The 26,737-nt window shown below is 44.2% G+C and overlaps 1 protein-coding gene and 1 pseudogene across 1 annotated transcript in view; one reads left to right on the top strand and one right to left on the bottom strand.

The window, feature by feature from the left end:
- IL20RB (interleukin 20 receptor subunit beta) overlaps positions 1 to 3,831 on the top strand; it is a 34,062-nt gene extending 30,231 nt beyond the window's left edge. Inside the window, exon 7 of the mRNA XM_047100024.1 lies at positions 2,102 to 3,831. Coding sequence (XP_046955980.1) covers positions 2,102 to 2,209 — 108 coding nt within the window. The 3' untranslated portion in view covers positions 2,210 to 3,831. The remainder of the gene's footprint in view (positions 1 to 2,101) is intronic.
- A 17,355-nt stretch (positions 3,832 to 21,186) lies between these two features.
- Positions 21,187 to 26,737, bottom strand: part of LOC124527130 (40S ribosomal protein S16-like) — a 36,507-nt pseudogene continuing 30,956 nt past the window's right edge.

The following is a 26,737-nucleotide window of genomic DNA, read 5'->3' on the forward strand; positions in this document are numbered from 1 at the left end:
AAAGAAATTAAAAAAAAAGAATGCTCAGTGTATAGTCCCTATTTTAAAGTATTATTTCTTTTCCTTGTCTTTCATCCATAATTGCTTCATAGGGATGGAGACTTTGGTGCGAAAGAGTCTTCCTTTTCTTTCTATGACTGACTTTATTCTTTCTCTTCTTGCTGTACCATTCCACAGGAATATGGGTATGCATAAAGGTGGCCCCAAGGTAGTCATTCTTCAGTGGGCCATCCTAAGTTTGGCTTAGTGTGCTTTGTAGAAAGTGGAGTTTATGTGTTCAGATGCCTCTGGGGCCCAGACAGGTACAAAAAAAAAAAAAAGTGCACTGCAGTGAACATAATTCGACAGAGAGAGATGGTGGGGACCATGGCAAACATGTCCCAGCTAAAGAAGGCAGCTGTTTTTCAGCTCTGGCATGTTGTTGCTGAGAGGGAATGTGAACCAGTGCTATTGGATCTCCAAGTTTTATTTATTTATTTATTTTTTAAAAAAAAAAATTTTTTTTTTCAACGTTTATTTATTTTTGGGACAGAGAGAGAGACAGAGCATGAACAGGGGAGGGGCAGAGAGAGAGGGAGACACAGAATGGGAAACAGGCTCCAGGCTCTGAGCCATCAGCCCAGAGCCTGACGCGGGGCTCGAACTCACGGACTGCGAGATCGTGACCTGGCTGAAGTCGGACGCTTAACCGACTGCGCCACCCAGGCACCCCTGGATCTCCAAGTTTTAAATGAGGAACCAGAACTCTAAATGTTTATGGGAAATCTGATTTTTAAATGTGGAAAACTAATCCAGATTAAAAAACAAATCAACTGAGCCTTGCTTGAAAGTCTGTTCTAGCCTACAGGACGAGAGTTTCATACCTTCTGAACTTCTGAGATTGTGCTGTTTTACTTTCGTGTTCTAGAACTACACTTTCCAACATGGTGGCCGCAATCCATGTGTGACTATTAAGCCCTTGAAATGTGGCTAGTCCAAATTGAGATGTACTGTAAATATAAAATATGTAATAGACTTTGAAAACTCATTTCATTAATATTTTTATATAGATCATAAATTAATATTTTATTTTAAAAAGAACGTACATTATTAACATTAGTTTCACCTGTTCCTTTTTTACTTTTTAAAATGTGCCACTAGAGAATTTTAAGGTGTCTATATAGCTCAAATTATGTTTCCATTGGACAGTGCTGCTCTAGAGTTAATAATCAAATGTAATCGCTGCAGATTTAGGTAGCTAGTATCCTAAGGATCTGACTGGACCAGCAGCAGGGAATTGGTGGTGGGCTCCACACAGCACTCCCCCCTCGGTGAACCCTGTACGTTGTCCTTCCCCGTTGCATGCCTGTGAACACTAGGACTGAGCCCTGCAGCCGCCTCTTTGCAAACAAGGATCAAGGGCACCTGGCTCCCTGAAGCTGATTCTCCTGGGCACTGAGGTGGAGGAACCCCTTGCTTACTTGCTGTGCCCATGTGCTCCTCCTTGGAGTGATGACAGGAAGGGTCGTGGGAGACAACTGTAGAAGAACCTAGTGAATTTGGTGGAGCAGTGGGGAGAGTCCCTCTGAAATGCTGACACCTGCACTTTTACAGCCAGTTAGGAATACGTATTGGAGCGCTGGGAGAAGATGGTAGCAACACGAATATGAGTGGGAAGGGACTCCCATTTATGGAGCGCCCCCTCTGGACTGGGCACCCTGCCACATGCTGTAGTCTCACAAGGTCATTATTTTCAGAGCTCTCTGGTGGAAGGAGGTTAGACTTTTTGACCAGAGTTACATTCTGGGCTTTCGTGGGGCAGTGTCCCAGAGAGATGAGCACGGACATAGCAGGGCCCCAAGACATCTGCTGGTCTGTGAACTGGAGGATGATCTCAGTAAATATTGGAAACCCCTGATCCCAGGGTTAAAATTATCTTTGGGTTTTTTTTTTTTTCCTGCTTGAAAGTTAATTAATCAAATAGCTGAGATTTCTGCAATATTCTCTATGATTGTGACTACTACTTTATTGCTACGATAATGTAGCAGTAGTATAATATTCTACCATAATGAATATTATGACATGATAATGAATGAATATTAATGAAAATTTATTTTTTCAGAAAATAACCAATTCACCCCAGAAGTTAATCAGCTGCAGGAGGGAAGAGGTGGAAGCCTGTGCCACTGCTATGCTGTCTTCGGAGGAGCCCTTCAGGACCTGGATCTAGGCAGGCTTTGGAAGGGCCCAGTTGAAACTGAGAAGCTGGTTGGCATGGCACAGAAATAAGGAAGGGAAAGGCTGTGGACCAGTTTTCCTCCATGGACAAAGGACAAGAAAAGCAAGAAGAGCCTGCTGGGTCCATGTCTAGAAGTGACTGTCAGAAGCAGAGTGGTTTGGCAGACAGAGCACTGAGTTGGGGTGAGAAGACGTGGCCTCTTAGAACTGGATCTGTCTGCCATTCACTGACCGAATGACCTGGAGAAAGTGACTTGAAATGGGGGAATTCACTATACAACCGTTAAACCACTATATATATATATATATATATATATATATATATATATATATATATCCAGCACTTGCAGAGCTTTGGGAAACTGGCAACACTGTACATTGTGATTGTTTCACCTTCTCTGCAGAATATAACAAGAGTGTAACAAGAATGATAAAAACTCTTCACACCGGCTGGCTTGGAGATCCCACTTTCCTAGAGGAAACCTTGAAGAGGAAAGGAAGGATGGGCACAACAGTGTTGACTTCGCTTCCAGCCAAATGCCTGTGCGGAGGTGAATGGCTCAGCCAGCTCTACAATACATGACCTAGAGGGAGGCCCTAGGCCCGTGGAAAATGGGATGCTGTGGATTCATGAGATACTGTAAAGAGTAAATAATGTGTGCATACTAAAGGCAGGTAAAATGTACGTGTACGAGGAGAGGAGAATGCAGGAGGATGTCAATAATGTGTGATGTTTGCTGTGTTCCCTTTACCTGTAGAGTTGTTAAAGTATAGAATTAAAAATAAAAAAGGGTCACCTTGGTAATCTTTTTGGCTTCTTCCAAAAAAGTGGTCTTTGGGGTTCTAGTTACATTATCGACCTTGTGTCCAGAGAGGCTCCTGAAGACCACCGTTGGTCAGGAGTTGTGGGGGTGACCTCAGGTAGGGGATGGGACAGGGAAGGAGAGCAGGCAGCTTCTGGCTTCATGAGAACCCTGACTGATACAGCCGGCCACAGCTTTACCTGGTCAGGGTGATCCTGGATCTTCCTGGAGGCCTTGCTCTACAGGAAATCCCTTTGGGTACCTCTCCTCCCTAAGACAGCTTCACTCAAGGTGTCCTCAGCCCCTTCCAGCATGTTCATCCATGACTCACCTCTGGAAGCCTCTTCCTGCCCTTCTCCCTACCAGGTGAGGAAAAGAGTCAGGGTTAGAGAAGGAATAAAGAGGGAAGTTTCTTGAGAAGTAAAAGGTTTGATGGGCAAGACCTGTGCCTCCCTTCTTAGCCCTCACCCCCTCCCAGCTTTGGAGCCTCAGAGCTGGTTTGTCTCCATGCCAAATTCTTGGGCGCCTTCCAGCCAGCCCAGAGGTGGGGACAATCTAACTGTTTCAACCAGATAGTTTCCCCTACAAGATAGAGGTCTACAACCCCCTCTCCACCCGGTGGGGTCTCAAGTAGCCAGAGGTGGACTCTCCAGAAAGATGACATTACAGAAGATCTTTTCCTTTGTACCATTTATATGCTTCTGTGTTGTTTGACTCTTTCATGAAGAGTATGTGTTGATTTTATATTTAGCCTAAATTGGAGACATATTTTCAGTTTGTAAAAATAAAGGCCATCTTACTCTACTGGTCATCACTCTCCCTCCTCCTGCTTCCACCCTGGGGCTGCTGTCCCTCTGTCACCTGTCCAGGACTAGAATCCAGAAATCACCTAAGATTTCCCTCTGCTTGAGTCCCTCTCACAATTTGTCCCAGTGCGTATCCATTCCTGCTGGCACGTATATGTATAGAGAATTTTCTCCCGATTATTCTGTTGTCTTTCAGTATATGTGCTGCCGAAGCGAGCACGTATTCTGTTGTCTTTCCAGTTCCCAAACATGCACCCCCTGAGGTCATTGCAATCATGCACCAGACATTGAGCTAGTTCCCAATAGGAGAGGGCTTGCCTCCTCTGTAGCTGGTCATTCCCTCTCCCTGGAGTGCTTATATCCTGACTCCTGAGGCCTCCTCTCCTCCCCTCCAATCCATTTACCCCCATCACCTGGTTCTTTGAACTGTGACACTTTAAGGAGTGAAAAGAGGGGCACCTGGCTGGCTGAGTCGGTAGAGCCTGCGACTCTTGATCTCTGTGCTGTAAGTTTGAGCCCTGCATTGGGTATAGAGATTACTTAAAAATAAAAAAAAAAAATCTTTGGGCCTGCCTGTGTGGCTCAGTGGGTTGAGCAACAGACTCTTGATTTCAGCTCCAATCATGATCCCAGGGTCATGAAATCAAGTGCTGCATTGGGCTCTGCGTTGAGAGTGGTGGAACTCTCAATCTCTCTCTCTCTCTTTCTCTCTCTCTCTTTGGGGCCCCTGGGTGGCTCAGTTGGTTAAGCGTCTGACTCTTGATTTGGGCTCAGTGCATGATCTCATGGTTCATGAGTTCAAGCCCATGTCAGGCTCTGTGACGACAGTACAGAGCCTGCTTGAGATGTTCTCTCCTTCTCTCTACTCTTTCCCACTATGCATGCTTGCACTCTCTCTCTCTCAAAATAAATAAACTTATTATATTAAAATTATTATTATATTATATTAAATTTTATTGTATTAAATTTTTTTTAACATTTTTTCATTTTTGAGAGAGAGAGAGAGAAACAGAGCATGAGTGGGGGGAGGGGCAGAGAGAGAGGGAGACACAGGATCCAAAACAGGCTCCAGGCTCTGAGCTGTCAGCACAGAGCCAGACGCAGGGCTCACAGACCACGAGATCATGACCTGAGCTGAAGTCGGATGCTTAACCGACTGAGTCACCCAAGCGCCCCAACTTAAAAAAAATATTTAAAAACTTAAAAAAAATTAAAAAAAAATTTAAAATAAAAAGATTCTTGGGGCAGGCTGGGTGGCTCAGTTGGTTAAGTGTCTGACTTCGTTCAGCTCACAGACTTTGGCTCAGCTCATGATCTCACGGTTAGTGAGTTTGAGCCCCTCGTCGGGCTCTGTGCTGACAGCTCAGAGCCTGGAACCTGCTTCGGATTCTGTGTCTCCCTCTCTCTCTCTGCCCCTCCCCCACTCACGCTCTGTCTCTCCTTCAAAAATAAACATTAAAAAAAATTTTTTTAAACAAGATTCTCTCTCCTTCTGTCCCTCTCCCCTGCTTACGCTCTCTCTTTCCCTTTAAAATTTAAAAAAAAAAAATCTTTAAGGAGTGAAAAGGGCACAGTTAATAACTACAACAGAACAGGAAGACTGACCATCTGCAATTTCTCAACCCCATGGAATGCCCCTATCCCCAGAATCAAGCCCAGCTTTCTTTCTTTTTTTTTCTTTTAAATGTTTATTTATGCTTGAGAGAGAGGGCATGCTCCAGCGGGCTCTAACAGCAGAAAGCCCGACTTGGGGCTCAAACTCACAAACTGAGATCATGACCTGAGCCGAAGTCAGACAATTAACCGACTGAGCCACCCACGTGCCCCCAAACCCAGCTTTCTTACCCTGCCCTCAGGGAACTGCCAGTCCAGTGAACAAAACCCACCACTCCATGAAGTTTACATTTCCACAGGGGAAGGGGGAAAGACAAATAATAAGATAATATAAAATCAAATAATGATAGTAATTATTATTTTTAAGTGACTTATCTGGCATATTGGGGGTGTGGAAGTCTAATGAAAAATGAAAAGGTAGAGCAGAAAATGGAGATGGGGGCAAGTTGCAGCCTCCTCTAAATCAAAGTGAATGGAAACAACTGAACCACAACTGTTAGTTACATCCTTACATAGCCAGGGGTGGGGGGTGGGCAGGGGAGGGAGATTACCATTAGTTCTAGAACGGAGTAATTTGGGAAGAAGTCTTGAGGAGTATGTTCTCCAAAACAAAAACTTTATTTAGTATTTGTACTGTTTGTATTGATAGTGTTTTTTTTTTTTTTTGGTTTGTTTTTGGAGATATTCTCTTAAGTTGTCAGATACAGCAAGTAGATAGTTATATTTATTTTGATAGGAACCTAGATTTCAGGATTGGTGAAAGAGAAAGCCAATTGTAGACTCAAAAATTTGAGTAGGAGCAATGTATTGTTAGAACTGAATTGAACATATCAATACACAGTCATGCCTTTGTAAAACAATTAAAAATATATTTCTCTTTTTGTAAGTTTTTATCTTGAGAGAGTGCACACATGTGTGCACATGTGCAAGAGCAGGGGGAGGGGCAGAGAGAGGGAGAGAGAGAATCCCAAGCAGGCTCTGGGATGTCAGCATGACACCTGATGTGAGCTCGAGCCCACAAACTGTGAGATCTTGATCTGAGCCCAAATCAAGGGTAGGATGCTTAACTGAGCCGGCAGGGGCCCCCAAATTTCTTTCTTTTCTGGCTTTTTTCCCATCAAAATGGCCCAGTAGCAATGTTACCCCATAATGCACACTAATGCCTGCATTATGGTTTTTAATGCTATTTTTCTCCCCAAAGGAGCCAGGGTTTCTTGGAACAATGTCTAATTTTATGTCTGGTCTGGGGCAGAAGAGTATGAGGCAATCTCAGAACACTTATCACCTTGTTGGGCCAGATTTCTTCTGGCTTTAAGTAACTAGGTCGTTTGAAATCTAAAAGGGCCCCACCAGCCAAAGTTGGGACAGTGTGAGCATCAGAATGAGAATATTGGCTGACATCAGTTGGCAGAGTTGAAATGTCATGAGTCCATAATAACACATAAAAAAAGCAAAGCTAATACAGTGAATTCTCAAAAAAAGGTGAATAGAATGCATTTCAGTGAGTCTTGTTATGTAGTCATGTTGGGCTTATTGACTCACCATATCAATGAAGAATAGCAGTAAATGTAAATACCTCAGTCAGAAGGCATTTTTCTCCAACACCACCAATCCCTGGCCCAAGCCACAACTCTCTTCTGCCTGGACGTGTGCAACAGCCTCTTTACTGGCTGCTCTCCATTTCCAGTCCTTCCATCTTGCCTGTTTCCTGTCCTGCCAGGGATTCCCAGTGACATGCCTTTATTTTCCTTTTACAGAGGCTTTGTAGATTCAGTTTGTCTGCCTCTTCCCTATCTTTTATATGTGTTATGTATATATATAATATACATATTTTCTATGTATAATATATATGTGTATACTTTTTCTTATTTTCTATATGCCCCGTTTTATTCTTAGGCTCTCTGTGGGTGCAGAGCTCTTAGTTTCCTTTGAATCTGGTCTGAATTGATTGATCCCTTCCAGGAACTTTTGCAAAGCTTCTGGAGCCCTCTTGGAAGGGGACCTCATTAAGTTCACGGGTGTCTGGCGCCACCTTGTGTGGAGTGCTGGAAAAATTTTTTCTTGTGTTGCCACTCAGCCAACCGCCTAGAGTTTCCTGGATTGAGAAAGGAAAACTCAGAAACGTTTCCCAGAATGAGAACTCAATTACAAAACTTCATGGGCTTGGCCTCTAACAAACCTCCACTGTCATTAGTTGATTCAGAATATAGTGGACGCCATCTCCTCACTGGGGCTCTGTCTCCAGCATGTCATTAGGGGCTTCTCTCTGCCCATGTGGCATTCCCTTCCCTACTTGGGTGTCCCTCTTTCTTCTATGCTGTCCTTCCCTATCTCTTAAAAAAAAAAGAGATTTTTGTTTTGTTTTGTTTTGTTTTTGTTTCTTCTTGTGTGTGCCCTGTTTCTAGCCTATCCCTAGATTAGACTGACTTTCTGAAGTGTTCCTCAGGCCATTGTTCATGAGCTCATGTTATTTTTAAAATGTTTTAATGTTAATTTTGTATTGACAGAGAAAGAGAAAGAGAGAGAGAGACAGAGTGCGAGTAGGGGAAGGGCAGAGAGAAAGGGAGACACAGAATCTGAAGCAGGCTCCAGGCTCCGAGCTGACAGCACAGAGCCCGACACTGAACTCATGGACTGTGAGGTCATGACCTGAGCCGAAGTTGGACGCTTAACCCATTGAGCAGCCCAGGCGCCCCCGTGAGGCCATGTTAAACTACTGTGACACCTAGTCTGTGAAATTTGAAACGGGCATACAAGAATTGACCCCAAATTACAGTTTGTCTTGTGGGTTCCAGGGATCTTCAGGTCCTGGAAAACCCACTCTTGCCTGAACTGGGAGCATGTACATGTGAGAGCAGGACGCTCCCAAAAGGAAGATGCAGGCCTTCCTGCCTCCCTGTGAGAGGTTGCAAGCCCAGGAGAGGTTGTAAAACCCGGTTAAGGACCGTGGAGGAAAAACTGAGCAGGAACCTTCTTGGGTACCTGCAAAAAAGTCCCAAGAGCAAAAACACAAATCCTCTTACTGTGGAGGAGATATTTGTCCCTGGTCCCTCCATTGGACTCCCTTGGGGAAATTTATAATGACTACTTTAAAAATCCTGGCACAAACCTCAATAATGTCTACATTTTGCTCCTGTCCTTTAAACCAGTCATCTATGAAGTGGCCCCAAGTCTCCACATTTCCTGGAGATGCCTCAGTGTAAGATTAAGTCTACAACCATCATCTTTGGTTTCTAGCCTTAGGAAATCATCCCCCAGAACTAGGGCCCTCTGAGGTCATCCCACCTACATTAACAAGGCTGAAGGGCCTTCCCAGGTGAGACTCATGTCATGAAGTTAACTCTCCATCTCCACTCTCTGACCTTCACGTCTTGAGTTTTGCAATTGGAAATAGATCAAAATGGAATAGCGCCCTCTCCTCAGATTAAGCCTAGATTGTGGAGGATTGCCAATGGGGTGAAGAATTATTGTATTTTAAGTGAAGAGATTTAAATTAGCAGATAGATGGCAGCAAGTAGATGCTATAAATTTAAATATGGGTGACTGTAAGCAGTTCAGTTTTAAATTATGAGATAAGCTGTTTGTCAGATATAAGGATTTGCCTCCTTTCTTCCTTTCCCTCCTCCTCATCTTTTTCCTTCTTCCTTTCCTCCCTCTTTCCCTCCTTCCCTTTCTTTCTTTTATTCCTTTTTCTAACAAAGTTTTAAACTCTGCAGAAGAAGCTTAATTTTGGGTTGGCAAAGACAAGCTGCAAATTGAAGAACTGATAGGCAGCAGCTGGATCTGAGGGATGGTTCTAACCCTGCTGCCTAAAAGCAAAAAGCCCAGGTTCTGGAGACATGCATGGTATCAGCAGGGTGTATGCCAGAAGTGGGGCCGGTTCTTTCCTTTGGCTAATGATTCATTTAAAAAAATCACCCCTCCCCCCCCCAAAAAAACCCACATTTATTCCAAAATTATTTTTTTAATTAAATACTATTCAAAACTTGAAAGAGGCATCAACAATATTGATAACTGAAACCAGATAATCTATCTTTTTATCCTAAATTCAAAGAATTTGTGATTCACTTGAAGTCCCTCCTACAGATTACAAAGTCAGGAATCTGGGGCATGACATATTTGATTCTGGGCAGAATTTTGATGTCTCCTCTAACATTAACTAGTTAATGTCCTATGAAGCAGTGTGCTATAATTTCTTTTTTAAATGATTTTAATTTTATTTTTTTAGAGACAGCATGCAAGTGGGGGAGAAGGGAACAGGGGGAGAGGATGAGAGAATCTTAAGTAGGTTCCACAGGGCCTGATGAGGGGCTCCATCCTGGGGTCATGACCTGAGCCGAAATCAAGAGTAGAATACTCAACCAGCTGAGCCACGCAGGTGCCCCTGTGGTATCATTTCTAAACAGTGATATCTTTTATGAATGGGTTCTATGAGAATCTACACAATCTGGAAATTTTATTAATTTGTAAAAAGTTTCCACTTAAACTTTCTGAGAATGGTTTAAAGGTGAAATAATCTGTTGTTTCAGTCATCAAAAAATTGTGATATAATTTGATATATCTGGCTATGTATTTTTTAATTGAAACTTTATTGAACTGTATCTGGTTGTATTTCATGACGTTCTTATTTGGCTTTGGCAAATTTGGATTTTGTATAGAATGAAGGTAATTGGTAACTGTGTTTTCCAAAGACTTTGGAGAATTTGGAGTTCTACTCTATGTTGATCAATAATTCAAATAAGGACAATAATGATGTATATGAAATAAAGTCTGAATTTTGATCCATAAGTCAAAAAGGATTTCAGGTAAAATCTCAAGATTCTGCATTTACAGGTACTGTTCTTGGATTATCATAAAGAATTTGATCCTTTTGTGAGAAAATTAAAAGCTTTGACTAGTTCTGGGCTTAAGACACCACTAATTGGTTTTGATTCTTCACTGCAAACCTTGAGGTAACAATACATAACACCGTGTATTAGGTTGGTAAGGGAATGTTGAACATTATAAAAGAAGTGAGAGCTTGGAGCTCATAAAAGGAGCAAGATAAATTAAAAAGCTTAGGAGATTAGAACAGGACTTTACAAGAAAAGAAAAAAAAACAACAGAATGTTTGAAAATAATGTAGATTGGATAGGTTCGTTAACAGGAGGCAGAATTGGTTCTTTCAGCCAGAAATCATGTGTACCAGTCTTGATATTATCCCTATGGGGTAAGCCATTGTAGATGGACAGATAATGGTGAAATGCAATCATTGTGCAGAATTCTGGCCACTACACTGCTAGAGGTGTCTCCATCATCTTGTGTTACAGAGGACATTCTTTCTCCTTGTGGCTACCAGTCTCCACCTACTAAGAGCTTTGGTCTGTGGGCTAATCTAATGCTAGGGCTCTCAGATTGAAAATGAAGGAAAATGGGGGCACCTGGGTGGCCCATTTGGTTGGGTGTCTGACTTCAGCTTGGGTCATGGTCTCGTGGTTCATGGGTTCGAGCCCCACGTCAGCCTCTGTGCTGGCAGCTTGGAGCCTGAAGCCTTCTTCGGATTCTGTGTCTCCTTCTGTTTCTGCCCCTCCCCTGCTCGTGCTCGGTCTCTCTCTCTCTCTCTCTCAAAAATAAATAAACATTAAAAAAAGAGAGAGAGAGAAAATGAAGGAAAATGGTTGCATCAAAGCTCTATGCCAGGACTCACAAAGCCAAATAGAGTGAGAGATTATAAATGACTCTAGAGCAAACATTTTTTTGTTTTTTGCAAATCTTTAGTGGAATGTGGCCTAAAAACAAGCAAAAAAATAAGCATCAGAAAAATTGAACTTTATTAGGTAATTTGATAATTTACATTAATGTGGTAAAGTTATTTTAGAGTTATTTTCTTTTCAAAGAAAATAAGCAACTATATTAATTTTTTTAGGAATCTAGACTTTTTTTTAGCATAAAAGAAAGGATATACAATTGTAGAATAAAGGATTTGAGTAGGAATACTTTATTGTTAGAACTGAACTGGAAAAATCAATACGAACTCATGCTTTTAAAAGAACAAAAATAGTAAACTAAAAATACATCCTTTTGTCTCTTTGTCTGCTGAAGTGGCCAGGGAGACATGTCACCCAACAATGCATCTCAGCTTCCACATTCTGGTCTATAGTTCTCTTTTCCCTCCAAAACACCTTGGGAGAAATGCAGATTCTGTACTTCGAAAGTTCAAGGTGAACTTGAACAACTGAACAACAAGACCAGGAAGCAGGAGAGTTTAAATAAATTAATGGAATCAAAAGGACATTGGAGCCAATCTAAAAGGGGCTTCCACTGGCAAAGTTAAGACAACTTGAACATCAGAAATAAGAGTGTTGGCTTACTGTCATAGAGCAAGCCAAGTTGACATAGGGTAAATCTGAGAAGTCATGAGTCTAAAATGGTATGCATAGTGCATTTAAATAATGGAGTCTAAGAGAAGATTTAAAAAGTGTATTATGTTGGTATTACTGTCTTCTCTATTGCATAGATGAAGTAAACAGAAACGCATACACAAGAATACCTCAGTTAGAAAGAATTTTATGTTTCAAGGACAACATAAGTGGATTGACCCTGCCACTTGAAACCCTGAGTCAGACAAGGCCACATAAAATATCAAACTCCAATTAAAGTATCTTTGATTATACTCATGTATTAAAAAGACCCATAAGATTAATGCTTTTAGGAGCTGAGGTTTAATGGATCCTGTCCTTCCAAACTTCCTGAGTCTGCCTTTTCTGGCCAGCTCCTGGCACTGTCTGGGGACAAGCCAGGAAAGAGGAATTGTGTCATTTCGGTGTTTCCATGCAAGAGGTAAATGCTCTGGTATTTGCGATGTAAAAATGAACAGTAAAATTTGGTTAATATTTAAAAATTATAATATATTTTTTTACTTAGAACACATTAAACAGCAAATAAAAACCACTAGGACAAGCATAGAAAAATATCACAGAAGAAAGTAAAAAGCTTCTTATGTGCCTTTAATGACTTTTTTTCTGCTTCATGCACCAGGAGACCCACAAACTATATATTTGGTCCTACTTATAGTCAATGGGCTTAGCCAATGAAAGAGACAGAGGAAGGAAGAATAATTATGTGAGTCCAAGGTCTAAGAAACTGGAAGAATGACAGACTGGGAAGGTGGAATGGCCTGTGCTTGGGGCAAGGATGATGAGTTTGTTTTGGGATGAGGTTTAGGGTGCCACGTGTCCAGGAGGCAGTGAGAGCAGCACTCACACGACACAGAGCCCATCCCTGCAGCGGGAGGGGCTGGCTGTGTACAGGGAGGTTAAGAGGTGTGAGCAGAGAACTGAGGTGGTCAGTTCGTTCTCTCTATCTTTGTAGTTTTCTAGAACTTGAGGGAGGTGAACTGTAAGGAGAGGGTGGTTGTCAGCATCCTGTGCTGTGGAGAGAAGAGACCAATGGGTCTGGCAGGAGGGCTGTGTTAAATGTGGGGGCTGAAGGCCCCACTGCCTAGAACTCTGAAGGGAGCTAGAAAGAGTAGAAGAGGCAGCCCATTCCTTCCAAAAGCATGGGTACAGGAGGAAAGAATCAAGGAGAGCAAGAATGGCTGGAGTAGCAGATCCCAGAATGCTAGAGTCACTTGGGGGAATGTTAAAAAGGACAGATGCGTGGTCCTTGGATGACTTGAAGAAGGATTTCCTGGGGAAGGTTGGAGGGGTGGGGGAGGAGGGGAGGTTGCTAATCCGCTGTTCAGTAAACAGGCAAACAACAACAAAGTAAAGGGAAAACAAAAGACTGTAACTATTGAGAAGGTGCCTAGGATTCAGAAACACTAAACTGGAGCCTGCTCCTGTTTAGAGATACATTTTTGTCCTGATGTAGCTGGTTCCTTGCTGTATGACCTTGGACACAGGGGTTTGGGGATTGGCCTAGTGTTACAGGCCTGGAGTGCCCAGACTACCCAAAGCTGATGGGATTGAAATGAGTATGCCAGGCCTTGCAGATCAGGGGAGCCAAGCATCTGGAATAGGGCAGCTGTAGGGAAAGGCTAGATCACAGGAGCAGGTGCTTGGGGGTATGTGACATCTACCTTATTCCAAGCCTTAACCTACACAAATGTGCATATATCCCCTGAAGGCAGAGCTGGAGGCATCTGGACTGCTTGCCAGGGTGGTGGCTGTTCTGGACAGTTGGGGTACCCTCCAATAAGACATATCTGGGAGCCTTGATTGTGGCCAAACTCCTAGACTCCATCAGGCAGTCCAAATGGGTCAGACTGTTGCAAGTTTAAGGCAGCTGCCTCTGATAGATGTTCGGGGGTGGGATCCCTCCACGCAGGAGTCTGCGCAGGTGGTTTGGGGCTTGTCTGGGCTCCATACGCCTGGAGGGTCCTGGCTGCGCTGGGTGGGCGGATGGGGTGTGTACTGCGCATGCGGGAGCCGCACAGGTCCGGGAAGGCAGGCACCGGAAACAGGGCAGCTGTAGAGAGAAGCTGAGTTACCTGATGGAGCTACTGGGGTTACCTGGCATCTGCCTAATTCCAAGCCTTAGCCTACAGAAATGCACATATTCCCCTGAAAGAGAAGCTGGAGGAGGCTAGAGTGCTTGACCAGGCTGCCCGAGGTACCATTCCCTAAAAGACATCTGGGAGCCTTGATGACTGGTAAGCCGGGGACCCTAGCAGGCAGCCAGTCCAAATGGGGACTGGTTGTTGTTCCTTTAAAGCAGCTGCCTCAGAGAAGTTTTGCGGAGTTGGGCTCCCTTTACCCTGTTTAGGACCGACCTCAGCTCCACAGGCCTGGAGGGGCGGGGCTGCTCTGGGCAAGCTGACCGGTGCTTACTGGGCATGTGTGAGCCGTGCGCGTCCGGGGAGCCAGGTTCCTGGTACAGGGCAAGTGTCGCGCAGGGCCAGTCAAGGTTGCTGGGGGCTGTGGAGGGTACAAGGCTCCAAGCTCCCCTGGGAACAGAGCTGGAGGCTTGTGGGCTGCCTTGCCACGGTGGGGCCACGTGGGAAGGTCAGATTAATCTTCAATAAGAGACACTTGGGGGGCCTTAAATGCCGGAAGAACCGAGGACACCGTCAGGCAGCTGGTCCAAGCAGGGACTGACCGTCCTCAGTTTCAAATGGCGCCTCAGAAATATCTTCAGGCTGTCTATACCCTGAAGCCATTTAGTTGGTGGGGTCCTGCTGGAGACCCACGGGTCTAGGGGTGCCCCCTTCAAGTGCCGGGTCTGCTAACAAGGTGCCGTTTGTGGTCTGTGATTGTGCATGCGCGGACAGGACGCGGGAGCCAGGTCCTGGGACAGAACAACGTTAGGTGAGGCTGGCTTACAGGAAAGGATTTGGGGGACTACTTGGCATCTGCCAAATTCCAGGCCTTCACCTGCACAAATGTGCATAATTCCCCCCTGGGGGTGGAGCTGGAGGCATGTGGACTGTTTTGCCCGGGGGGGGGGCTGTTTTGCCGGGGGGGGGGGGGGCGCACATGGGCTCCTCGGGTACCCTCCGGTGACAGACACCTGCTTGCTGGAGAAACCCAGAACAACATCAGGTAGCCATTCCAAGTGGGGACTGACTGTCACTGGTATAAAGCTACCACCTAGGAAAGATTTTCAGGGAGTGTGCACTCTCCACATCAGGGGCCATGTAGGTTTTTGGGACTGGGCTGAACCCAAAAGGTCCGGAGTGCCCTTGTGGGCAAAGGCTGCCTGGCACAATGCAGGCTGTGCATTTGCCAGCAGTGCAGGTCAGAGAAGCCAGGGACCTGCAACCAGGCAGCTATGGGAAAGACTGGGTCACAGAAGCAGGCCACTGGGGTTACCTGGCATCTTGCCTAATTCCAAGCCCTAAATGGCAAAAATGCCCATATTCCCCCTGAAGGCAGAGCTGGGGGCATCTGGACTGCCTTGCAAGGGTAGGGCTGCACTGGACCTTTGGGGTGCCCTCCAACATGAGACACCTGGGAGTCTTGATTGCAGGTGAACCTTGGGACCCCAGGGTAAATGGGATCCTTGGGGGTCCTGTTGCTCTGACTGTACGGTTGGAGAATGTCTCTTGCTTTCCATGGTGCAGCCTTCCTTTACTCCCTATTGCCTAGACAGAGGCCCAGTGTCTTCTTGTCCCTCCCAGAGGAGCAGACACCTCTCCATGAGAACTGATGTGGGGTGCACTAGCTCAACATCCTGGAGAACCCCACTGCCAGAGGCAGTGAGAGCAGAGGGACCAATAGCACTGCTTTGGCTTCAGACTCCTTGGGTTTGAATTATGACTCTTATCACTTAATAGCTGTGTGATCATGGGCAAGTTACTTAACCTCTCTGAGCTTCAGTTACTCATCTGGAAAATGGAGCTAACATTACCTCCTCAATCATGGTGGGTAGATAGTAAATGAGAAAATATATGTAAAATTTTTAGTGCAATGTCTGGTGGATAGTTGGTACTCCGTGATTCCAGTCAGCTGAACTTCTTGCTGATTGGCCAGTTGCTCTGCTCTCAAGGAAGGTGTGTATGGCTGCTGAGGCCTGAGGGGTGTGACTTCATGGGCTGCTTTTATGTCAAGCAGATGTGGTTCCTGAGGCATGTTGCCTCTCTGGGTCTGGACTCTCTACCTGCCCCAGTGGGAGTGCTCAGGCCCCTCTTCTTGTCTTTCTTACCCTGTTTGTTGGAGCTTCAAGGCTTGGGCTGATCAGCCAGGCTGAGCCAGGCTGGGCTGATGGTGCAGCTGCAGGAAAGAATAGGAGCCTGGTGAGAGCATTGGAGGCTCAGAGCCTTCTGAGCTTGTTGGAGTAGCCAGCCGACCTATGTGGTATCAGCGTCTGCATCTGAGATTTTACCTGAAAGTTCTGAGTCACCTCTGAAGTTCCTTATTGTGAGTGGGAGGGCTTGGGGGAGCTTCTGGCACTGTGTTTCTCCAGAATGTGGAACAGTCTGTCCTATATCAGCTGTCATGGAGAGGCGTCCACTCTTCTGAGCAGGCAGGACAAGAGAGGGAGGGATTTCTGCCAAAGCCAGTAATAAGCAAGTGCCTCCCATCACTAAGGGAAAATGTAGTTACTTGTAGAAATGGGCTTGTCTGCTCTGTTGCTGAACTGAGGTGACTTGGGCCTGGGATATACAACCTGCTTGTCTAGTAGCTCAGCAGTGTCTGAGGCATGACTTGAAGAAATATGATCAAGTTGGCAGAGTGAGCACACAAACCCTCTCTGTAACCTCCTCCAAACACAGAGGACTCTATCTTTCTCTGTCTCTCTGTCTCTCTCTCTCTCTCACACACACACACACATGCATGCATGCATGCACACACGAGGTCTTTGTGGACCAATAGTGAAGAATAAATCTATGGAGTAAGCTGATGAAGTGTAGCCCAAGTGTATAAGGAACTGGATATACATAGGTTAGGCTTCAAAGCTCATGTGGGAATGGAAATGAATGTACCTCACACTTGGCAGGAGAGTGGACCCATGCTCACTGCATGAAGCTGGGGCTGGGGCTGGGGCTGGTTGTCTTGTCTACTTAGTGAATGGTGACTGAAAACACTCCAGAAATGTGCTATTGCCCAGGGTGCAGGAAGAAAAAGGGACATCTTTGTTAAAAAATGGGAACTGGCTGGTTCTGCACAGGAGTGTGGCACCAGGAATTTTGTTGGCTGAGAGCAAACACTTGAAACTCCAGAACATAAGACCTGTTGCCAGGTGTGCAAACTGAGAAGAATGGGCTAAGGCAGCTGCAGAAGTACCTACCGTGGAACGACTTGTTTGAGGAAAACACTCCCATGCAGAATGAGCTATAAAAGAAAAATGACAAAGGACATGATGGAATCCATTATGATTTTCCATTATATTTCACTTCCATTATATTTCCATTATATTTCACAGACTCAGCAAACAGAAAAATTCATAACACAAGAGATGGAAGTAATCGCTTTGAAAATCTACTGACTCATGGAGTGTCCCCCACCCTCTTTTAAAATTTATCTAGTGGGGGCAGTTTTTTTCCTTGTCAATCGATGACATTTTTGGTCACTCTTCGGTGATAGAAAGCTCTATCGTTACTTTAATTCAATCACTTTAATTCAGTTCATAACTAAAATCACCTATTCCCAGACAGTAAAACTTTGAACATTTATGAGGGTGAAACCTTCTTTTGTCTTTAGCAGGTGGGGTTCCTTACTTCAGGGAAGTATGTGGTCTGTTTCCATCTCTCTTTTTTTACTTCTTCCTCCTTCTCATGCTGCCATTGTGGGCCTGTCTGATACTGGATTTCAAGAAGGGGCTCAGGGAGGGGCTTACGTGATTGGAACAGTTGAAAGCTGGGTTTGGATTCCCTGGGACTGGCTGAGGTTTAAAGCTAACTTCTTTCTCTATGGGCACTTCTGTGAGCTCTTTGTAAGCTTTTCTGTTTAAGTTTTCAGATTGTAACTCCATGATGTAGGCAATTAATTTTATTTTTCCAGCTTTAGATGGTTACTTTTATATGTCAACTTGACTGGGCCATGGGAGTGCCCAGATATTTGGATAGGCATTATTCTGGGTGTGTCCGTGAAGGTTTTTCTGAGATTAACATTTGAATTGGTAGACTGAGTAAAGCGGATTGGCATCCCCAATGTGGGTGAGCCTCATCCAATCCAGTGAAGGCCTAAATAGAATAAGAAGGCTGAGTGAGAAAGAATTCTCTCTCTGCCTGTTTTCAAGCAGAGATAACAGTTTTCTCTTGCCTTCATACTCAGACTGGAATTTACACCAGTGCTGTCCTGGGTGTCTAGTTTGCCAAGTACAGATCTTGGGACTTCTTAGTTTCCATAATCACATGAGCCAATTCCTTATTGTGTATCTATTCACCCGTCTATCTCCCAGACCAATACAGATTTTGATAGAGTGGTTCTAGAAGAAAAGAATTTTAAGGATGAGTTTTCTGAATTGGTTCTGGGGTTTCTGGAATTGGTTCTCTAATCTGATTAGATTTAAAGATGCTAATGACTTTATTTCCTCTAGTAAAGAGAACACTGATAATTCATGGCATAGTTTGGCAATAAAGATGTACCAAATATCTTTATTGGATACTCTTAATCATCCACTAATCAAGGAACTGGGTAACTGTGTATATACTTTCTAACATTTTTTGAAAAATAACAAATCTAATGAGATTGGCTGGTTGCTTCTAATGTTGCTGGACAAAGTGGCAAAAGAAAAGGATGAACTCAGGGATTTGAATTCCCAGCTCAAATGCCACGTAAATCACCTGAAAGCTTCTATGTGTGCCCTGAAGGAGACTCTTATCTACTATAGCTGAAGAGTTGAAATTGCTGAAAATCAAATGCAGAATCTTACCCTGCAATTGGCTGAATTATAATGTAAATTGAACTCCCAGCCTTGCAGGGTATTAAAGTGAGGGCATACTGGGAAAGAATGGGATCCTGTAAGTTGGGTTGGAGGTGTGTGGGATGAAGTCCCTGATGAAGCTGGGGAATTTGAGCCCCTAAATTATTTTTTGAAAAATTTAAAAAAATGTTTATTTATTTTTGAGAGAGAGAGAGACAGAGAGAGCTTGAGAGCGAGCGAGCAGGTGCGCACGCACAGGGAGGGGCAGAGAGAGAGGGAGACACCGAATCCAAAGCAGGTCCCAGGATCTGAGCTGTCAGCACAGAGCCCAGTGCTGGGCTGGAACTCACAAACTGCGAAATCATGACCTGAGCCGAAGTCAGACGCTTAATGGACGAGCCATCCAGGCACCCTGAGCCCCTAAATTTTGATGAATCTTTTTTGCCTGTGGAAGAGGCCTCCCTGCCCCCCAGTAGAAGCTGCCTTCCCACCTCTAGTGGTAGAGATTCCCTACTGAGAGAATTAACTTTGCCTTGTCTGAGGAAACTATAATGGCCTCCCCTCCCCTGAGGCAGTTGCCAGACAATGGTGACAATGGTGAGTTTCCTTAGGCCCCACCTCCACCTCCCTTCTTTGTGTCTAGACCTATAACTAGACTCAAATCCCACCAATCCCTAAAGATGAGGTACAAAGTGTGACCCATAAGGAGATGCACTATACTCCAAAAGAACTACTTGAGTTTTCTAATTTGTGTAGACAGAAATCTGGGGAATGTGTGTGGGAATGGAGGGTGTGAGGTAATAGTGGAAGGAACATTAATTTGGATCATGTGGGATTTATTGATACAGGTGCAGTAAGCAGAGATACTGCATTTATGTTGCAGCTCAAGGAGTTAGGAACGGCTGTAACTGTTTGGTTGACATAAACGGACCAAAAGGCGGCCCACAGTGAGCAAATTAGAAATGACTGACCTGTCTTGGCTTAACGTAAAGGGATTCACAAGCTTGGGGAGATTAGAATGTTAGAGTGGATCTGTCATTTAAGATTTACTCACTCACACTGGGAAGGTACAGAAGACATACATTTTGCTATAGAACTCTGTGATTGCTCTTCTCTGTAGACCAGGCCTTCTAGTGAGAGCTGCAGTCATGGAATTGGGAAACCTAAATACAGTGGGAGTAATTGGATCTTGGGGTGGCAGGGGTGAAGTGGTGGTGCTCAACTGCCAAAGGCAAGGTGAGTGTGGTTACTGTAGTGGACAGCAGAGTCAAAGCAGCAATCAGAACAGTCCAACTCATACTGACCTCTGGCATTGGCTATTTGCTCGTGGTATTCCTAGAAGTAGGTGGGAAGCCTACTAAATGTTTACTTGATCTGTATAAGAAAACTTTTAAGTGAACAAGTTTAACCTGAATTATAAAAACAGAGTCACAGCTCCTCAATCAATTCCCAAATGTGAGCCAGTTTATAAACCCAGAACCCTGTGAATGAAGGGAGGGCTAGATCCCCTCTAGGAAGGACTTTGGTATACAACCAAAAATTTATACTACTCATCTTCCTCCCAGCCTTCCCCAAAGGGAATTATAGCCTCTGGGAGGGCAACTGTGCACTGGAGAAAGGAAATAATAAGGGCTTTGGGGATTACTGGATACTGACTCTGAATTGACCCAGGATACTGGATACTGACTCTGAATTAACTCCAGGAGACCCAAAATGTCATTGTTTCCTACCAGTCAAGGGTAGGGAGTTATGGAGGTCATGTGACTAATGGAGCTTTAATTTAGATTTGACTCATAGTGGGCCCATTGGGCCCATGAACACATCCTGTGTTTATTTCCCTTGTTCTAGAATGCATAATTGGAATAGATATACTTAGCAGCTGGCAGAATCCCCACACTGGTTCCATCATTGGTGGAATGAGGGCTATTAGGATGGGAAAGGCCAAGTAGAACTGTTCTTACTTAGGAAAACAGTAAATTAAAAGCAATACCAAGTACCTGGAGGGATTGCAGAGGTTAGTGCTACCATCAAGGACTTGAAAGATGCAGGGGTGGTGATTCCTTCTATAGCCCCATTTTACTCACCTATTTGACCTATTTGGAAGACAGATGGATCTTGGGGAATGACAGTGGATTATGGATTATCATAAGCTTAACCAGGTGTGACTCCAGTTGCAGCTGCTGTACCAGAGGTGGTTTCATTGCTTTAGTAACTCAACCCATCCCCTGGTACCTGGTGTATAGCTGTTAATCTGCCCATTGCGTTTTTCTCAATACCTGTTAGTAAAGATCACCAAAGCAGTTTGTTTTTGCCTGACAAGGCCAGCAATACACCTTCACTATCCTACCTCAAGGGTATATCAACTTTCCAGCCCTCTGTCATAATTTAGTTCACAGAGATTTGTTTTCCCCTGTGACAGTTGTTTGTTATAAAGTTGAACCCTGATTCTCATGATGGGCTTATCGGTAGGATTTCTGATAGTGAGCATGACCACCAGGACTGCCAAACTTTCCGGATTCACAGTGCTGGGGATCACTTAGCAACAGGGTCTGGTGGTACTGGATGAGGATGTCTTTGATCTTCTTCTTGGAAGCCTCATCCATGTACTTCTGATAATAGGCCACTGAGGCTTTGGAGGTGGATTATGTAAATCCATCTGGGCCATGTAACCACCACCCTTTACTTGGACTCAGATGTCCACTCTGGCAAAGTGCACCTTTTCCAGAAGCAGAACAAGGTGCAGTAGCTTGTATTGCAGTGTGTGAGACTATATCATCTCCAGGGGCTGTCCATTCAACTTGATGAGGCCATTGCTCCATTAGCAGTGCACCAGTGCTGTGGCCATCTTCTTGCATCTAAAGACCTGCATGGACAGTGTGGCTGTGAATGTAGAGAAGACCTCCTCACCGCTTAGTGCCACAACCAGGAAAGGAAGTTCATAGGGATCTTGACCACCTTTCTCTTCCACAAGATATTGCACTGGTCCATTACATTGATAACATGATGCTGATTGGATCTGGTGAACAAGAAGGAGCAACTACTCTAAACTTAGTGGTAAAATATGTATGTATTAGAGGGTGGTAAATAAATCTGATTAAAATTCAGGGGCCTTCTATCTCAGTGAAATTTCTAGGGGCCCAGTAGTACAGGGTCTGTTGAGATATCTTTTCCAAGGTGAAGGGTAAAATTGTTGCATCTGGCCTCCCCTACAACCATAATTGTGGCATAATGCCTAGCGGGCCTCTTTGTTTTAAAAAAAAAAATTTTTTTTTAACGTTTATTCATTTTTGAGACAGAGAGAGACACAGCATGAATGAGGGAAGGTCAGAGAGAGAGGGAGACACAGAATCTGAAACAGGCTTCAGGCTCTGAGCTGTCAGCACAGAGCCCGACATGGGGCTCGAACTCACGGACTGCGAGATCATGACCTGAGCCGAAGTCAGACGCCCAACCGACTGAGCCACCCAGGCGCCTCCCTAGTGGGCCTCTTTGTATTTTGGAGGTAACATATTCTTCATAAGAGTGTGTTACTCTAGCCCATTTACCAAGTGGCCCAAGAAGCTGCTAGTTATGAGTTGGGACCAGATGAGAGACAGCTCTGCAACAGGTCCAGGCTGCTGTGTGAGCCTCTCAGCTGCTTGGACCATATGCTTCAGCAGATCCAATGGGGCTTGCACTGTCAGTGGCAGGTAGGTATGCTGTTTGGAGCCTTGGGCATGCCCCTACGGGTGAATCGTTGCATAGGCTCTTAGTATTCTGTAGCAAAGCTCTGGCATCTTCAGCAGATAACTACATTCTTTTTGAGAAGGAGCTCTTGGCCTGCTCTGGGATTTAGTAGAGACAGAATGCTTAACCATGGGCAACAAAGTTACCATGTGACCTGAACTGTCAGTCATGAACTGGGCATCATTTGACACACCAAGCCATAAAGTTGGACACAACAGCACTCCATCATGAAATGGAAGTAGCATATATATGTGATTGGGCCTGAGCAGGCCCTAATGTCACAAGTGAGTTATATGAGGAAGTAGCCCAAGTGTCCATGATCCCCACTCTTGGAACATTGACTTCTCCCTTTTAGCCTGAACCTTTGGCCTTATGAGGAGTTTCCTGTGATCAGTTGACAGAGGAAGTGAAGACATGAGCCTGGTTTATAATTATGTAGGTACTATACAAAAATGGACAGCTGTGGCACTATTACTCCTCTCTGGGACATCCCTGATGGACAGTGGTGGAGGGAAACTCTCCCAGTGGGCAGAACTTTGAGCAATGTGCCTGGTGGTTCACTTTGCTTGGCAGGAGAAATGGCCAGATGTGCGATTATATGCTGATTTATGGGCTGTAGCCAATGGTTTGGCTGGATGGTCAGGGACTTGGAAGGAACATGATTGAAAAATTGGTGACAGGGGCATGTGGGTGGCTCAGTCGGTTAAGCACCTGACTTTGGTTCAGGTCATGATCTCACTATTTCGTGGGTTCAAGCCCCACATCAGGCTCTCTGCTGTTAGCATGGAGCCTGCTTTGGATCCTCTGTCCCCCTCTGTCTCTGCCCCTCCCTTGCTTGTGCTCTCTCTCTCTCTCTTTCTCAAAAATAAATAAACTTTAAATAAAAAAAAAAGAAAAATTGGTGACAAAAAATTTGGGGGAAGAGCTCTGTGGTTAGATTCCTCTGAATGGACAAAAAACATGAAGATATTTGTGTCCCATTGAATGCTCAACAAAGGGTGCCTTTGGAAGAGGAGGATTTTTTTTTTTTTGAAGAGAAGGATTTTAATAATCAAGTTAATAGGATGATCCATTCTGTGGGTTTTGTTCTCTTTCCCCAGTCACTTCTGTCTTCACTCAATGGACTCATGTATGAGGTGGCCATGGTGGCAGGGATACAGGTTATGCATAGGCTCAATAACATGTTTCCACTCACCAAGTCCAGCCTTGCTGTGGCCACTGCTAGTGCCCACTTTTGCAGCAGAGACCAACCTTGAGTCCCCAGATGGCACTATTCCCTGGGGTGGTTAGCTTGTGACCTGGTGGCAGGTTGATTATATTGGATCATTTTCATTATGAAAGGGGCAGAGCTTTTTTCTTACTGGAATAGACACTTATTCTGGATTTGGATTTGCCTTCCCTGTATACAGTGATTCTGCCAAAACCACCACCCATGGTCTTACAGAACACCTTATCTGCTATCATAATATTCCACACAGACAGAATTACTTCTGATCAAGGAACTTCACAGCAAAAGAAATGCCGCAATGAACCCATGCTTATGTGGAATTCATTGATCTTACCATGTTTCCTACCATTTCAAAGCACATGGCTTGATGGAACTCTGGAATGGTCTTTTAAAGACTCAGTTATGGTACCATCTAGATGGCAATACCTTTCAAGGCTAGGACAGTGTTCTTCACAAGACTTTATGCTTTGAGTCAATATCCAGTATAAAGTAGTACCCTTCTTCCCATAGCCAAAGCTCACAGGTCCAAGAATCAAGAGATGGAAATGGCAGTGGCACCACTCATTATCACCTCTAGTGACCCACTTGCAAAATTTTTGGGTTTCCTGTTCTCATAACGTTATGCTCTGCTGGCCTAGAGGTCTTAGTTACAGCAGGAGGAAAGCCTCCACCAAGAGATAAAACAATGGCTCTTGACCTGGAAGTTAAGCCTGCCACTTGGCTACTTTATAGTCCTCATGCCTCTGAATCAACAGGCAAAGAAAGGAGTTACTGTGATGCTGGGTGATTGATTTTGACTACCAGAGGAAATTACACTCCTACTCCACAGTGGAGGTAAGGAAATGTATGGAATATAGGAGATCCCTTAGGGTGTTTCCTATTGTTACCATGTGCTATGATTGAACTCAATGGAAAACCACAACAATCCAGTCCAGTCAGGACCACTAACAGTCCAGACCTTTTAGGAATGAGGGTTTGAGTCACCTCAGCAGGTAAAGAACGAGGCGAAGGAAATGGGTAGCAGAAGAAGGTAGTTGTAAATACCAGCTATGACCACATGACCAGATACAGCAATGTGGAGTCTATCACAATTATTCCTCCTTATTGTTATGAATGTTTATAGGTGTGTGAATATATAAAAGAAATACCTTTAATCTTCCCTCTCTTATTCCTTTATCATGCAACATAAGATATACTGACCTTATATCATGTATATCAGTATTAAAATAATGTTAACCTTATATCCCATAGTATTTTAAGTTATGGGATATCAAAGAGAAGTAAACATTACTCAAGGACTTTACCTCTTCTGGGGAAGGAGTGTGGTTTTGTTTATATGCAGAATAGTTATATCATGTTGGATGGCATTATGACCTTTTATTATCTTTATTTGGAGATGAAGCATGTTTAAAATTTTTTTAATGTTTGTTTATTTTGAGAGAAAGAGACAGAGAGGGAGAGCGTGAGCAGAGGAGGCACAGAGAGAATGGGAAACACAGAATCTGAAGCAGGCTCCAGGTTCTGAGCTGTCAGCACAGAGCCTCACGTGGGTCTTGAACTCACAAACCGTGAGATCATGACCTTAGCTGAAGTTGGATGCCCAATGGACTGAGCCATCCAGGCACCCCTGGAGATAAAGCATGTTTTAAGGAGAGGCATGTGAATGCCAAATTGGCAAGGGGTGGACTTGTGATGGTTAATTTTGCATCAACTTGACTGGGCCATGGGAAACCCAGACATGTGGATAAACATTGTTCTGGGTGTGTTTGTGAAGACATTTCTGGATGAGATTAACATTTGATTAACTGGTGCACTGAGTAAAGCAGATTGCCCTCTTCAAAGTATGTGAGCCTCATCTAGTCCGCTGAAGGCCTGAATAGAATAAGAAGGCTGAGTAAGAAAGAATTCTCTCTTCACTTGTCATCAAGCTGGAATATCAGTCTTCTGCCTTCAGACTGGGACTCAGACTGAAACTTGTACCATTGTTCTCCTGAGTCTCCAGTTTGCCAGTCTCCAGTCTGCAGATCTTGGGACTTTTCATCCTACATAATCATGTAAACTGATTCCTTATAATCTCTCTCTCTCTCTTTCTCTCGTTCTGTTTTTCTGGAGAACCCGAACTAGTACACAGCTGCGTTTTCCTCCTTGGTGTCTGGTTTTCCCAGATGCTGCCATCTACTCAGCATTCGCAGGCCCTTGGCCTCCTCAAATTGAACCAGGCACCCACCCCTTTGTTCCCCAACAGCAAGGAGCACATATTGGGTTCTCTGCATGGAACCCTAAAGTTGGGGTTTAGAGATAAACTGCTCCCCTTTCACCCTTCCCTGGGGGCAATGAAACTCGGAGCACTTCAGAGACATCTTCCTCACAAATCCTTTGAAATGTCCAACAACTCAACCCTTTTATATCCTGTCAATGGGTGAGTTATAATATTTGAATATTACTTTTAAGTTTAGCATCATGTTGTATATTGAAGAGGTAAGGAGGGAATAGCATCTCTGCAAGGAGACCAGGGGATTATGAAACATGAATTATGAAAAATACTGCTATTGGAAGTAAAAAACTACAATAAATAGGATAAACAACAGGCTAGAATAACTGATGAGAGATGAGTAAATCAAAAGATAGAAATTTCATATAATATACCATCAGAAGATAAAAATATGAAAAATATGCATAAGATGTTTAGTCACAGAAGGTAGTTGAGAAATTCCAACACACATCCAAGAAGAGTTCCTGAATGAGAAAACTAGTGAGAATGTAGGAGAGGGAATGGCTGAAGCATTTCTATAATTGCAATAAAATTCCAGTTTGAAAAGTACACAGATTGTGATGAAGGTAAAGTAGTAAAAAACAACAAACAATCTCTCCCAAGCAGCACCATGCCCCACTGGGAACAGGAAAAGGAGATCAAGTATCAGTGAAGTTGTGAGACAGTGTTGCACCAGATTGTATTCCTATCAAAGGAAACATCTGGGTTATAAGAGTCTCCTGCCTTCCTTGGTTCAGGGTAGGAGAATAGGGGACATGTGACTGGAGTCTCCATAACCTACAAT

Source organism: Lynx rufus, unplaced genomic scaffold (assembly GCF_022079265.1).
Source record: "Lynx rufus isolate CCGP_SWC_20201006 ecotype Redwood Valley unplaced genomic scaffold, mLynRuf1.p SCAF_5, whole genome shotgun sequence".
Classification (NCBI taxonomy): Eukaryota; Metazoa; Chordata; class Mammalia; order Carnivora; family Felidae; genus Lynx; species Lynx rufus.